The sequence below is a fragment of the Mandrillus leucophaeus genome, unplaced genomic scaffold (assembly GCF_000951045.1).
Source record: "Mandrillus leucophaeus isolate KB7577 unplaced genomic scaffold, Mleu.le_1.0 Scaffold73, whole genome shotgun sequence".
NCBI lineage: Eukaryota > Metazoa > Chordata > Mammalia > Primates > Cercopithecidae > Mandrillus > Mandrillus leucophaeus.
This window is the reverse complement of record NW_012107919.1, coordinates 3,186,382-3,202,234: the sequence shown is the minus strand read 5'-3', so window position 1 is coordinate 3,202,234 and position 15,853 is coordinate 3,186,382. Positions and strand designations below refer to the sequence as shown.

The 15,853-nt window shown below is 39.4% G+C and overlaps 1 protein-coding gene across 2 annotated transcripts in view; it reads right to left on the bottom strand.

Annotated features, from left to right (window-relative positions):
• Positions 1-5,237: 5,237 nt before the first annotated feature.
• CSTF3 (cleavage stimulation factor, 3' pre-RNA, subunit 3, 77kDa) overlaps positions 5,238-15,853 on the bottom strand; it is a 93,291-nt gene continuing 82,675 nt past the window's right edge. For both annotated transcript variants that reach the window (XM_011965567.1, XM_011965568.1), the window contains exons 16-21: positions 13,407-13,476; positions 11,205-11,400; positions 7,635-7,788; positions 6,543-6,637; positions 6,362-6,422; positions 5,238-5,943 (exon numbers count right to left, since the gene is read on the bottom strand). In XM_011965567.1, the coding sequence (XP_011820957.1) occupies positions 5,741-5,943; positions 6,362-6,422; positions 6,543-6,637; positions 7,635-7,788; positions 11,205-11,400; positions 13,407-13,476 (779 nt within the window). In that variant the 3' untranslated portion in view covers positions 5,238-5,740. The remainder of the gene's footprint in view (positions 5,944-6,361; positions 6,423-6,542; positions 6,638-7,634; positions 7,789-11,204; positions 11,401-13,406; positions 13,477-15,853) is intronic.

Sequence of the window (15,853 nt, the reverse complement as noted above, 5' to 3'; positions counted from 1 at the left end):
AGCAACTTCAAGGGCTGGGGAAGGGGATAACCTTTAAGCCCAGGTAAGCTCTGTTTATTAAACTATCAAATGTTCACTGGTACTTTCAGAAATAGCCAGAGTTCTACAAAATATGTGTTAAGTCTAAATAGATATAATTCTACTTAAAACTGTCCCTCATGTGGGTTTCTGTCACACCTGACTTACATTTATTACCTACCGAACTTAAGAACCAGAACTAAGCTATAGGCCTGGTTCGATGGAGTGTCACTTTTCTTGACTTAAAAGTTAGCTTAAAACAAGAAGGGCCGGGTGAGGTGGCTCACGCCTGTAATCTTAGCACTTTGGGAGGCTGAGACAGGCAGATCATTTGAGGCCAGGAGCTCTAGACCAGCCTGGGCAACATGGCTCTATTAAAAGTACAAAAATTAGCCGGGCGTGGTGGCATACACCTGTGCTCCCATCTCAGTAGGCTGAGGTGGGAAGATTGCTTGAGCACAGGAGGCAGAGGTTGCATTCAGCCAAGATCACACCACTGCATTCCAGCCTGGGTGACAAAGTGAGACCCTATCTCAAAAAAAATGAAGAAGGGCTGCACATGGTGGCTAATCCCAGCCCTTTGGGAGGCTGACGTGGGAGGACTGCTTGAGCCCAGGAGTTCAAGACCAGCCTGGACAATACAGGGAGATCCTGTTTCTACATAAAATTTTAAAAATTAACTGGGCATGGTGGATGGTGGTTTATGCCTGTGGTCCCAGCTACTTGGGAGGCTGAGGTGGGAGGATTATGCTGTGATCATGTCTCAAAACAAAAAGACTTCTGAAAATTTGTATTTTCTTTTGTTTTGATTGTTTTTGAGATGGAGTCTCATTCTGTTGTCCGGGCTGGAGTGCAGTGGCACAATCTTGGCTCCCAAGCTCAAGTAATTCTCCTGCCTCAGCCTCCCCGAGTGGCTGGGATCGCAGGCGTGTGCCACCACGCCTGGCTAATTTTTGTATTTTTAGTAGAGAGAGGATTTCACCATGCTGCCCAGGCTGGTCTTGAACTCCTGACCTCAGGTGATCTGCTCGCCTTCCGTGCTTGGCTGAAATTTTTATTAAGTAAAACATAAGTTCTCTTGCTCATTGTCATAGTCAAAGAACTACCATGTTTAAAAAAAAAAAAAAAGGCAGAATTTATGAACATGATGACTATGGTTTAATAAAATTGAACTCAACATTTATTTATTAACTATAGGCCAATACTGGGTTATAATATCAAATAAATTCATAATTATTGACCAAGGTCAATATACTAACAAAAATGGTGTTTTTTTCATTCTTTTTCATTGGTACAATTTGATTGTTCAGAAAGTTTACTAGTAGTTTCTATTAACCTTTTACTGTACTAAGTGTGGCCACATAGGTGCAACCTCTTGTTTGAAGTTTAGTGGTAAAGGCCAGAGTTTAACTAATTTTTGTTTAGGAAGGACATACATACAGTCCTTGAAACTTTTGTCTAGTTCTAGAATCTTGAGGAGATGCTGTCATTGCTTTTATAAACAGGAAAAAGATGGATATCTTTTGGCAAATTCTTTGGGTCCAGCAATACTGATATGAGTCCTTGGAACTGTAGGACTGACTATCCCATGAGTCTGCACATTAGATTTCCAAAGGTAAGTTCACATGTCTAACATGCTGCTTGTTGAACTGTTTAACAAAAGGAATGATCAAATATCAGGCAGAATCACCTTAAAAACTAAAAATTCATACATATCTGTAGCAGAGCATTCAAAAATGTTTTCTTCTAATGAGAATCCTTTTTATGCTCAAAGAGCTGATCATTTCTAGGGTAAAAAATCTTATAAATAAATGCAATAGGAACAGTTATAATATACATAGTAGCCTTAACAATAATTGGTACGGTTTGAATCTGTGTCCCCACCAAATCTCATGTCAAATTGTAATCCCCAGTGTTGGTGGTGGGGCTTGGTGGGAGCTGATTGGTCGGGGGAGGGGGGCGAAGTTCCCATGAATGGGTTAGCACCATCCCCTCAGTGCTGTTCTTCTGATAGTGAGTTCTCGTGAAATCTGGTTGTTTAAAAGTGTGTGGCACCTCCCTCCCTCCTTTCTTCATCCTGCTCTGGCCATATAAAACGTCCCTCTTCTCCTTCATCTTCTGCCATGATTATACATTTTCTGAGGCTTCCCCAGAAGCAAATGCCACTATTCTATCTGTACAGCCTACAGAACCATGAGCCAGTTAAGCCTCTTTTCTTTAAAAATTACCCAGTCACAGGTATTTCTTTATAGCATTGTGGGAATGGACTGATAGGTGATTAAAGACACTTTTCACCAAGTGTGTGAGTGTGTGTGTGCGCACGCACCGGCTAAAAAACGTTTTTTCAAGCATGTTTGCGTGGCTTTGTTTTATTGTTTATGGGAACACTTTTGCAGATCACTTACTTACAAGTATTTGAAACTGTTTTGTTTTTTTTTTTTTTTTTTTTGAGACGGAGTTTGAGTTTCGCTCTTGATGCCCAGGCTAGAGTGCAATGGTGTGATCTTGGCTCACTACAACATCTGCTTCCCAGGTTCAAGCAATTCTCCTGCCTCAGTCTCCCAAGTAGCTGGGATTGTAGGCATGTGCCACCATGCCCAGCTAATTTTGTATTTTTAGTAGAGACGGGGTTTCACCATGTTGGTCAGGCTGGTCTCGAACGCCTGACCTCAGGTGATCCGCCTACCTCAGCCTCCCAAAGAGCTGTGATTATAGGCGTGAGCCACCTCGCCCAGCCTGTTTGTCTTCTTCAAAACACTAACTGTGGAGTCCTAATTAGGGAAAGGGAGTCAGGCTGCTAGGAACAGGGAGAAGCAGATAAATTATGAGTCTGCCTTTCTTCATGGTCCAGGACATGTAGCCGTACTGCACCCAGCTTATCACCAGACACCTTCAAGTTAGCTCACTGCAACCTTGGCATTCTCAGTAGTACATAAAACCCTCTTCAGCACATAGCACCATTCTATAAAATCCCCAGCAAGCCTTTGTCTCTTTGCAGACAAGCCCCATCTCTGCCTGTTCCAGCCTTGCAGTGCATCTTCATACCTTCTCTAATCTACCTTTCTCTACCTACAATCGTCTTGGTAAATTTCTTCTTACCCCCACACCATCAGCCCCAGATAGTCGCTGCTCACCCATGACACTAACCACCAAAAATGGCACTTCAGGAACAAATCTACACCTCTATATTTTATTTTTGAAACAGGGTCTCACTCTGTCGCCCAGGCTGGAGTATAGTAGTGCGATCATGGTTCACTACAGCCTTGGCCTCCTGGGCTCAGGTGATCCTCCCACCACAGCCTCCAGAGTACCTGGGGCTACAGGCTTGTGCTACCATGTCCAGCTAACTTTTTTTTTTTTTGGTATTTTTAGTAGAGACGGGGTTTCACTATGTTGGCCAGCTGGCCTCGAACTCCTGGCCTCAAGTAATCTTCAGCCTCCCAAAATGCTGGGATTACAGGCACAAGCCACCGTGCCCAGCCTACACCTCTGTATTTTAAAGTCTATGCCATATGGTACTACTTGTGTCTTTTTTTTTTCTTTGAGAGTCCCGCTCTGTCACCCAGGCTGGAGTGCAGTGGTGCTCTCTCGGCTCACTGCAACCTCTGCCTCACAGGTTCAAGCAATTCTTACGCCTTCACCTCCCAAGTAGCTGGATTTACAGGCTTGTGCTACCATGCCCAGCTAATTTTTTTTGGTATTTTTAGTAGAGACAGGGTTTCACTATGTTGGCCAGGCTGATCTTGAACTCCTGGCCTCAAATAATCTGCCCGCCTCGGCCTTCCAAAGTGCTGGGATTTACAGGCGTGAGCCACCGCACCTGGCCTACTTGTGTCTTAAGTTTTGATGGTAACTGTGATATTTTTAAAAAACTCACAACTTGAAAGTGATACTTGAAAGGGTAAGAAAGTCTGAATTAGAGGCAGCTGACTTTGTTTTGAGAGGCGATTTTAGCTTTAATGGGAAAATACTGGAAACTAAACACACTTTTGACCGATTTATATAACCTTGCTACATATAAATTTATATGAGAAAATGATTCAGGATAACTTTTTTTTTACAAGTAAGGCTTTTTTGGGCCATTTGAAGCTGATTTTAAATGTCAGATTATTTAATCACATCTGAATTCAAATTCTAAACTGTCTAAATTGTTTCTAATATGTAAGATCATTTCTTTATAACCATAATACTTGTCCTCCCCTCCTTTTTGTTTCCTTCCTGCTTTTTAGTTTTTAACACGTAAAGAGAAGAGGAGGTAATGTTACCAAAGAGCACAGTCTATTTCTTTGGACTTAATTTGCATGACAAGTTTTTGCTCACTGTAATTAGAATTTAGTTAAATAGATGTCATTTTCCTTAATGTTATCTATGTTTAGCTCATGGGAAAAAAAAGGTTCTTGAGAACTGGCCACGTGTGAAAATATTCAAGTTCAGTATCCCTAATCTGAAATCCAAAGTGTTCCAAAATCCAAAACCTTTTGGGTGTCAACATGATGCACAAAGAAAATGCTTAGTGGAGTTTTTTGGAATTTGGACTTTTGGATTAGGGATGGTGAACTGGTAAGTATGATGCAAATATTCTGAAATCTAAACAAATCCAAAATCCTGAACACTTCTGGTCCCAAGTATATTCAGATAAGGGACACTCTGTGTGAGAACAAGACAGCAGGTGGTTAAAGGAATTTCCACACTTAGGTTGCTTTCAAGAGAGACAAAAGTATTAACAGGATCTTAATCTGCCTCAGATTTACTGGGGAGCAAATGCATTCATATTTGAGGATTTCTAAAATGGTAGAGGCTGAGGTGGATCACGAGGTCAGGAGATCGAGACCATCCTGGCTAACAAGGTGAAACCCCGTCTCTACTAAAAAAATACAAAAAAACTAGCCGGGCAAGGTGGCGGGCGCCGGTAGTCCCAGCTACTCGGGAGGCTGAGGCAGGAGAATGGCGTAAACCCGGGAGGCGGAGCTTGCAGTGAGCTGAGAACCGGCCACTGCACTCCAGCCTGGGCAACAGAACAAGGCTCCGTCTCAAAAAAACAAAAAAAAATGTTTTTAGTTAGCACCAAAAAAGACCAGGAAAGAGTATGTGATTAATACATTTAGTAAATACAAGATGACTTTTCCTTGTACTGACATTTATTTTTAAATGGTATTGGATAAATAACATAAAATAAGTAGTTATTGTAAATAAAATCTGAAAGGAGCAGAGGAAGCATGATGTTTCTGAATCCTTTTATTTTTCAAAGGACTTTTAAAATTTCAAACTACAAAACGGATTTCATACATTCTGCCATAAATAAAAACAAACAATAAGGCAGGACTCTACATAAGCAAACCAAGAACAATTGTTTTCAGAAAATGTGATAAAATGCTTTACAATCATAAGCCATCCAGTTTTTAAAATAAAACTGTTGAAAAACTCACAAATCTTCAAGCGGCACATACAAGACACCCTTGAAGAGGGAACAAAATGTGGTTCTGCCATTTTGTATTGTTCTCACATTTTTGAAAACCTAATTTTGCTTAGAGCATAGGTCTGTTCCATATTCTAAAATTCACACAGGTTGGTTTGTTTTTTCTCAAGAACCATATGATAGAGGCACCAATGACAATACAACTTTGTTTCCAAGGATCTTGTAACAAAGCGTTGTCTCTTTTAAACATACGACTTGAGGCAAAAGGAATCCTGGACAGGAGTTTTCTGCAGAGGCGTTTAAGCCCTACCGAATCCGCTTCTGCTGCCGTGCTCTGTAAATGTCATGAACAGGGGGGACAACGGCTCCCTTTTCTTCATCTTCATCTGAATCCTCGTTGGGCCTTTTGACGGCCTTGGTGAGTACTGCATTACTTTCCACAGGGCCGTTGCCTTCTACAGCTAGCTCTGGGGCCCCACCAGTAATGATCCTCACAGCTTCCTCAACAGCTGTTAAAACAACAAAACGTAAAAACATATTCCACTATGAAAGGATATGTATGTTCAACTGTGGACACTTTATAGTTCATTTCATAGCCTACTAATTTAGCAAAACATGGGATAGTACTACTGATACTAAATAATGAAAGAAAAAGACAAAAGCTGCTGTTAAAACTAATAATTTTAATAAGCCAAAGTACATGTTCACATGAATAGAAAAGATAAACTTTTATGACATTTTACTTAGTAGAATTCAGTATGAATAAGCCTCTCTCTGCCAAAGAGGGTTTGGGTAACTCCTGGGTTTCACTGTACTTCAAATTGGCTGGCTGGTTTCAAAAACTTCAGTGGCAGAGAATAATAATCTCTACGGCTTATGAGACAACAATGTGGAATGACACTCTGAAATGGATTTTCTGTTACTTACTATTTGGTATCTTGCATCTTCGGAAAATTTCCATCAGTTCATCCACTTGTACGAAAGGACCCTATTTTGACATGAATAAATTTTAATCCCAGTAATCTGACAAGTTAAAATAGCAGTAACGTTATACACAATTACTGTAACCCACAGAGCCAGTATCTACCGTGAAAATAAGTGAACAAACCTGGAAACAGATAGGAGGAGGGAGAAGTTTCATTAAAACAACAGCTGCAGGAGGGACTGGGAACACTCCACCAGGTACAGGGTGTAAGCCTGGAGCTGTGAGAAAAAGAAAAGTATGAATCAAGTGGGATGGAAGAATTTCTACACAGAGCTAAAATCAAGTGACTTGCACATAAAGATCTTCCATGTCTATGCTGCTTTGTTCTGGACACTGAAAATACTTTTAGGGCTTTACCAAACCAAAGTGGGTGAGACAGAGCAGTCTCAATGCCATGGCCACTGCGAGGCAGAGAAGTAGACAAGTGACTTTGCATAAGACAATTGGGGACTGAACTAAAGTCAGTTTTTGTCAAAGACTGTTTCTGAGTTACACAAGTCATTTGTTTAGCAATCCTTTTTCAAGTCAATTATTCAACAGCATATTTAATCAGAAGGGCTTTGTTCAAAAAGAATCTAGAGAGGCTACTAACCATTAGTAAGTAAAGAAACCAAATTGTATCAGTGAAGAAAGTTTCCAGCTGTTCAGGTAAAAAGCTGTTTAGCTTTTTTTTTTTTTTTTTGATACAGAGTTTCGCTCTTGTTACCCAGGCTGGAGTGCAATAGCAAGATCTGGGCTCACTGCAACCTCCGCCTCCTGGGTTCAAGTGATTCTCCTGCCTCAGCCTCCCAAGTAGCTGGGATTACATGCATGTGCCACCATGCCCAGAAAATTTTTGTATTTTTAGTAAAGACAGGGTTTCACCATGTTGGTCAGGCTGGTCTTGAACTCCTGACCTCAGGTGATCCACCTGCCTTGGCCTCCCAAAGTGCTGGGATTACAGGCGTAAACCACTGCACCTGGGCATAGCAGCATTTCTGAAAACCAAGTATTACTGCCAAAATGGGTTCCTGGAATCTGGATCATTGAAGTTTTGTTTTTAGGACATTCTTAGTTAATCTGTTTCAAAGATTAAAGCTAAATCACTTGTCATAGTGACCCTAGGTCTAATAATTAACCCACAATTGAGAGGCCATGTCACTTTACCCCCACACTTTGGATTTAAATCAACAAACAAACCGAGGTCTCAGTACTGGATCTAAAGTCATGGCTTACGTGCTAAATGTCGTGGCTGAAATGGAATCATCTGCTGAGTGTCTGGTTTAGGGTATTCTGGTTTTCTATCCACTTCATCTTTCAGAACAGGCACTATAGAAGGAGCTACAACTGGGTCTGGAATTATAGCTGCTAGCTTAGCACGGGAGACATCCTGAAAATGCAGAACAGAAGAATCCTAAACCTGAAAAAGGGACTACTAGAGAATAATCGTGCAATTCATAACCTGAGGATACAGTGTGAATATCTGGGTTAAAACCACAGGAAGAAAATGGAGACGGATAAGCAAGGACTCTAATGATGGTAAAGATTGTTACTCAACAAGGAAAGCCATTTGGTTCTAAGACTCAGTGTATTATAACTTTACCCCAACACAAGTTAAAAGTCATTAAACTCAGTGTTGCCAGGTAGGACATTTGTAGGACAGATACAAGTTTTTTTGGGTAGTCATAAGACTGGGAACTAAGTAGAGGTCAGGATAATTTGGAGGAAAATTCAAGATTTTAGATCTTCTGACACCTCCCTTCCATTAGAATTGAACATCAGTTTCATTAAACGAAGCTGGATTAAGTGACGTCCTGTTTTGTGAAGGCATCACACAGGTTAAGATTTTGCTAATGCAATGAAAAGTTATTTCCAATGTGCTATTTATTACAGGGAACAAGGAATATTTATTGAGCAGACACTATTCATCAGGCAATTTTAGCCATTTATTCTCTCTTTGATGAAGCAAATAGTAACATCTCCATTTTATAGAAGGGACTGAAGCTCACAAAGGTTTTGATATTTCCCAGGTCACACAGATAGTAAGTAGAGAGAGGAGGATTGGGAGGGCAGGCCTCTCTGACCTCAAATCCATCCACAGTCTTCCTTTCAGTACACTAGCATTGCCCTGCCAGGGCTGAGACAAGATATGCCAAAGGGAGCAATACAGTCACCTATGAACAGAGGCCCTATCTCAGAGGAGCTCCCCTGCTCCAGGCAACCCAGTGTCACTCTGTCTGTCTAGAAACAAAATAACCCCTTTTTGCCACCAATGAAGGATAGAAAAGCATTCCACTTTCTCAAAATTTGTTGAAATGCAGTTGGTGACATCTGGTATTAATTATATAAGCAAATCTAAATGGTAGGCACATTGGGTATCACTTCTAAAAAATCTTTCTCACACAGATACATATACACCATACCACTCACCATAACACACAGAAGCACATTAATCCTTCCCCAAAAAACAAGAGTAGAAACAAATATAAGATGGAAAACATCATATTCAGGAAGTAGTTCTACTCCTGAATACTTGCTATTTTCTTTTTTTTTTTTTTGAAACAGAGTCTCACTCTGTCACCCAGGCTGGAGTACAGTGGCACTATCTCAGCTCACTACAACCTCCCAGGTTCAAGCAATTCTCCTGCCTCAGGCTCCTGAGTAGCTAGGATTACAGATGCCCGCCACCAAGCCCAGCTAATTTTTGTATTTTAGTAGAGACAGGGTTTCACCATGTTGGCCAGGCTGGTCTCAAACTCCTGACCTCCGATGATCCAGCCGCCTCGGCCTCCCAAAGTGCTGGGATTACAGGTGTGAGTCACCACATCTGGCCACTATAAGATCTTTCTTTTCTGTTTATTTGTATTTTTTAATTTTTTTTTTTTTTTTAAAGACAAGATCTCACTCTGTCACCCAGTCAGGAGTGCAGTGGCTTGATCACGGCTCACTAAAGTAGCCTCAGCTTCCCTCTTGGGCTCATCTTGGCCTCCCGAATAGCTGGGACCATTGGCAGGTGCCACCACACCTGGCTAATTGTTGTATTTTTCCCTCTTTTTTTGGTAGAGATGGGATTTCATCATGTTTCCCAGGCTGGTCTTGAACTCCTGGGCTCAAGTGATCCGCCCGTCTCAGCCTCCCAAAGTGCTGGGATTATAGGCATGAGTCACCATGCCTGGCAGATCTTTATTTTAATTAACTGCCTTAATTTTCATTTTCATCTTGGAAAAGTTGAAATAGCCTTTTCTAGCAATGGCACAAAGTACAGTAAGTCCCTCACTTAACATTGTTAATAGGTTCTAGGAAACTGCAACTTTTAGAGAAATGATGGGCTAGGCGTGATGGCTGCCGCCTGTAATCCCAGCACTTCGGGAGGCCAAGGCAAGTGGATCCCTTGAGCCTAGGAGTTAGAGGCCAGCCCGGGCAACATGGTGAAACCCCATCTCCACAAAAAAATACAAAAATTAGCCAGGTGTGGTGGCATTTGCCTGTAATCCCAACTACTTGGGAGGTTGAAACAGGAGATCACCTGAGCCCAGGGAAGTCAAGGCTGCAGTGAGCCATGATCTCACCATTGCACTCCAGCCTGGGCGATAGAGTGAGACCATCTCAAAAAAAATAAAAATAAAAAGAGAGAGAGAGAAACGATGTATAGCAAAACCAGTATTTTTCTTATCAAGGTTATAACAAAACCATGTTAAACACAAAAATATTATTTGAGGACCCAGTGCATATCATTTAGCTTAAAGTCAAAGTTCTAAGAACCTATCAGTAATGTTAAATGAGGACTTACTGTAGTCTTAAAATATCTTTGACTTTTCATTGAGAAGCAGTTAAAACTAGAAGAAGAAACTAACTTATCCCTGAGTAGTAATCCTATGGTTCATACTAGGAATCTGCATCTGGCACAGAAATAGGGCTTCCATTAACAAAAATGCCTGAATATCAATTATGGGTAGTTTTTCCTCAAAATATTTTATCTGGATCAGACAGAGCAAGACCCAGGCTAAAAGAGGGCCGTGAGAAAAAGGAGAATGATGGTCAGGAACATCCTAATGGTGGTTGCCTTAAAAAGATCAACCAAGGACTTCTCTGTGAATTTCCATCTTAGTCTTTGTTCACATGTCACAGAAAGATTAAGAGATGATATAACGGTTTTCTTAGCACGGGATGTTTCTGGGGCTTTGTAAATATTAATCTCTCCCTGTGGCCCGAACAGGTTCAGGTGCCAGATTTGTTTTCTTATGACTCAGTAGTCTCTATAGAAGAGTTCCATTCATAGATGAGTTAATTCCCCCAAAGGTCACTGAAGGAGCGCTGTTTTAAGAATACAAATCCCTCAAGGAACTTTATGGATTTAATAAGCTGTAATATTTCTTCATTATATCTTACAAAATATGCAACAGGAACTATATTTGGTTTAAGATCGGTCAAAATATATGTATCAATTTGATAAGAACTATTAGGAAAAAAAAGTAATACCTAAGGTAACATTCAGATTTTCTTTTGTTTCTCTTCCCTCCACACCTCCTCCATCTTGCCCACCAGATATAAGATATAAGGCACTGACAATTTCAGGACAGAATGAAACTATTAAATCCCATTTCAATTCTCATTTTGTGCAGCTACTCTGACACTCAGCATTTCCTAAACCCCAGGAAAATCTCTGAACTTTTTTCTTGTTTCCTGCAAATCTATTCCAAAACTAGATTAATTCACATTTCAGAATTTAGAGTGCAGGTTATCAATGAACTCTTCTAAAACACTGGAAAAGTGAGGACATTCCACATCTTGATCCTAAGTACATACCTTATAACCAAGTGCTTTTAATTCACTTGCAGAGCAAGGATATAAATCCATGAACTTGTATCTATCTACTAGTAAAGCCGTTTCTTTCCCTTCATACTCTTCTTTGAATGCTGTAAACCGTCTTTTCTCCACCTTGAGTATACTAGCTAGATCACCAATATTACTTTCAAATGCTAGAAATCGGGCCCAGATTTCTCTGCAAGAAAAGAAATACAATTAATACTTTAATTATTCTGGGTTTAGGGCAGGGAGTTCATTTACAAAAACGCCGTAAGCTCTCTCTTTTCCCCATAAGTTATAAAAAGTGACTTTTTATTATAAAGATTTTTAAACTATAGAAAAATAGAATAGTATAATGAATACCTACATACCACTACCTATATTGCTAATATTTTGCCATATTTGCTTCATCTTATTTTTGCTTAAGTATTTTTTTTTTTTTTTTGAGATGGAGTCTTGCTTTTGTCCCCCAGGTAGGAGTACAATGGCACGATCTCAGCTCACAACGTCTGCCTCCCGGGTTCAAGCAATTCTCGTTACTCAGCCTCCCAAGTAGCTGGGATTACAGGCGCCCGCAACCACGGCTGATATTTGTATTTTTAGTAGAGATGGGGTTTCCCCAGGTTGGCCAGGCTGGTCTCAAACACCCTACCTCAGGTGATCCACCCGCCTCGGCCTCCCAAAGTGCTGGGATTACAGGCGTGAGCCACCGCACCCAGCCTGCTTAAGTATTTCAAAGTAAATTATAAACCTATCACTTCAGTATTTAAGCCCATTTTTGAGTTTTTACTTATTTAGTATATAGCTTCTTCTTTGTGGTCAACATGAGAGACTTACCTTAGAGAGGGTAAACTCTAGGCGGAGGAGTTGGAAAAGGAACCTAGACAGATTTCTAATTTCTCCTGAATAATGTGGCTTCATTATTTTGTTTAAGTGGCAGGAATTATAATGTAGAATACATTCTTCATCTAATATATGAATAAAAATATACTCCAAAATCTAGTATGATTACTCTATTGTTTCCCATTAATGTGGATCACTGGGGACGAACTGGTGCCTCATCATTGTTCTAACAGCTAAAATTAATGCTCTGAGACTGCTTAAATGTCACTATGCACCTTTGTACTAAAGTAATATATTAAGTACCTCTTATATACCAGATGTGTGGCTATCACAAAAAATCCTATACTAGTAGACATTATTGTTAATAAGAAAATGAGGATTGGTATAGCTATGAAATTTGCCATCTAGTTGGCTGAGTTGGATATTGAACAAGACTCCAAAGCCTTACTATATTTCCACTGTACCAATCCACAATGTTATTCCTCTGTATGGTAAAACTAACAGAGACAAAACCATAAGTCAGAGACATAATATGTAAAACAAACTTTCAATATACAAGAAGAGTCTTCGCTTTTGAGTAAGGGAGGTGAAAATTTCAGAATGCCTAACATGTTAGTATCAATTTCTAGGGAGATATATATATGTGTGTGTGTGTGTATGTATATATACATATATTATATATAATAGATATTATATATTATATTATATATAATAGATATACAATATATGTATATATACATACATACACATACATAAATATACATATATATACACATCTCTCTCTCTCTCTCTCTGGGTTGTTTTTTTTTTTCCTTGAGACAGAGTCTCACTCTGTCACCCAGGCTGGAGTGCAGAGGTATGACCATAGCTCACTGGAGCCTCAACTTCCTGGGCTCAAGCAATCCTCCTGCTCCCACCTCCGCCTCCCAGTATCTGGGACTACAGGCATGCACCACCACACCCAGCTAATCTTTAAAGTTTTTTTGTATAGATGGGGTCTCACTATGTTGCCCAGGCTGGTCTCAAACTCCTGGGCTCAAGTCATCTTTCCACCTTGGCCTCCCAAAATGCTGGGATTACAGGCATGAGCCACTAATTCTGGTTAGAGATACATAGTAAACAAGAAAGATGATAATAAATTGCTATGGCATCTCTTAAAAACAATTCTAATCACTGTGCAGAAATTTAAAAATAATCTTAAACAGGTATAAAAGTATAGCTGATAGGTAAAATAAGTCTTGAGAAGGAAAGGAAATTTCTCTTGAAACTCATACTCAAGCAAACATTCACCCCATAGACACAATTCAGGTAAGAAAGCTGTCTTTAGAAGCCGACCAACAACTTGTCACAATGGCTTACCCAGACTTCTCAGGAGGAAGGCTTCCAGATGTTAAAACTCGTTCAAACAAAACTCGGGTATTATTGTCCTCTAGGATATTGAAAAAGATTTTAAATGTTTTTTTTTAATTCACTTTTACGATGCAACAATATTTTCATATGCATTATCTCACTTCATCCTTACAAAAATCCTATGCAGAAACGTTAACTATTATCACACTTGGTTTTTATAGATGAGGAAACTTGAGCTTCAGAAGATTAAGAGATTTGATCTGGCTCTTGGTGATTGAGTAGCAGAGCAGTAACTGGAAGCCATGTTTTTTTCCCTTCTAGTTCAGCCCTCCTCTACTACACTGCAGTTCTAATGCAAAACCATTTATAACAACAGTGCTGTCTGAACCAGGTATCCCATTTGCCTTTTAAAAATAATGACAAGTACATATCTGCTGACATTAGTCAGACTACTGCATGTGGAAGGATGGCAAACTCAAACTTAGAAATAATTGAGTTTCTTACTTTGAGGCACCAGGACTATGCTATATTTAGCTACTTTAATTCTTGCAGAGGTACAATATCTAGGTTGGCAGGTAAATATGGAAATGTAAATGAATTAAGAATTGTTGACAGAGGTGTATTAAATTTTAAGAGTCTTAGGAGGTCCTCTGTAGCTGGAAGTGGGAAAATGACACTTCTTGCCTTCTTGCTAAACTCTAAATTATCTTTTAAAACTTAAGAATCTAACAGTAACAACAACCATTGAATCTACTACTAACAACCACTGAATTGTACACCTAATGGATGGACTTACAGTATACAAATTATACTTCAATGAAGCTGTTCAAAAGAAAAATTAAACTCAGCAGAGGAGTTGTTTTTTATTGCCTGAGGGTAGTTATTCAGTTTATTACATGTCCATATGCAAAATAAAACCAAGAAATTAAATATATTAAACCAAAGAAGATGGCACTATTTTTGTGGCTTCTATCTTCAATTTAACATATTATACTTTTAAAAATGTTAAACAAATCTACATTTTATCTTTTTCTGTTTTATCCCAAGCTTTGCTCCAGACACACCTTTTACCATTCCACAGAACTTTCACACTGCCTGCCTACATGTTGTGCTCTCTGCCCAGAATAATGCATTTATCTTTCTTTAGCTGGGCAACTACCACTCATGTCTCAAAATCCAACTCATGTGCCCTTGTCTATGACACCCTCTAGAACACTGCTGTCCATCAGCAATATAATACAAGCCACATGTGGAATTTAATAAAAATGGGTAAAAATAGGTGAAATTAATATATTTAATCAACCTAATATATCCAAATCTTATCATTTCCACATGTAATCAATATGAAAAATTGTTAAGATAGTTCACCTTTTTTTTTTTTTTTGGTCCTAAGTCTTTGAATTCTGCTATGTAGTTACACATTTACACCACAACTCATTTTGGCTTAGCCACATTTCTTTTTTCTTTCTTGAGATGGAGTCTCGCTCTGTCACCCAGGCTGGAGTGCAGTGGCGCAATATTGGCTCACTGCAACATCTGTCTTCCAGGTTCAAGCGATTCTTCTGCCTCAGCCTCCTGAGTAGCTGGGACTACAGGTGCACGCCACCATGCCCGGCTAGTTTTTATATTTTTCAGTACAGACGGGGTTTCACCATATTGGTCAGGCTGGTCTGGAACTCCTCACCTTGTGATCTGCCCGCCTCGGCCTCCCAAAGTGCTGGGATTACAGGCGTGAGCCACCGCACCCAGCCCAGGCTAGTCATATTTCAGGTTCTCAATATCTAATAGCGTAGTGACTACCATAATTGTGCAGCATAGCTCTATAACTTAAATTATACTCTCTTCTCTGTGCTTCCACAGTACTTCATTCAGGAATCTATTACAGTATTTAGCACATTTTTAATGATCACCACCCTCATCATAAATAGTTAACATTTATGGAATAACCACAACATTCTATATATAAGTGAAACACATGCAAAAACTCATTTACCCTCTCAACGATCCTATGAAAGGTATTCTTATTATAACCATTCTACAGGTGAGAAAACTGAAATTTAAGATTATACACCTAACCTCAGAACTATGCTACAATGAACCATCAAATGATGATGCAATTATATTTACACATTGGATTCCCCCACAAAAATGTTCTGGTGAATCCTATTCATCTTTGTATTCCCAGACCCTAGTAACCAGAAGGTAATGAATAAATATTTCATGGATGGATAGATGAATGAAAGAATCATCTAAGATACTGATTTTGGAAGACAACAATGCTAACACCAGATATCCTCATTTTAAAAAAATAAAAATATACATACTAGTAACTATTCTAAAAAAAATCAGGCAAAACAATTTAAGATTGATGAGGAATATTAAATGCCCCACTATCTCATTTTTTGGAGTTAAGTCTTTTTCCCAGAATGTAGAATCATTAAGCTGAAATACAAAAT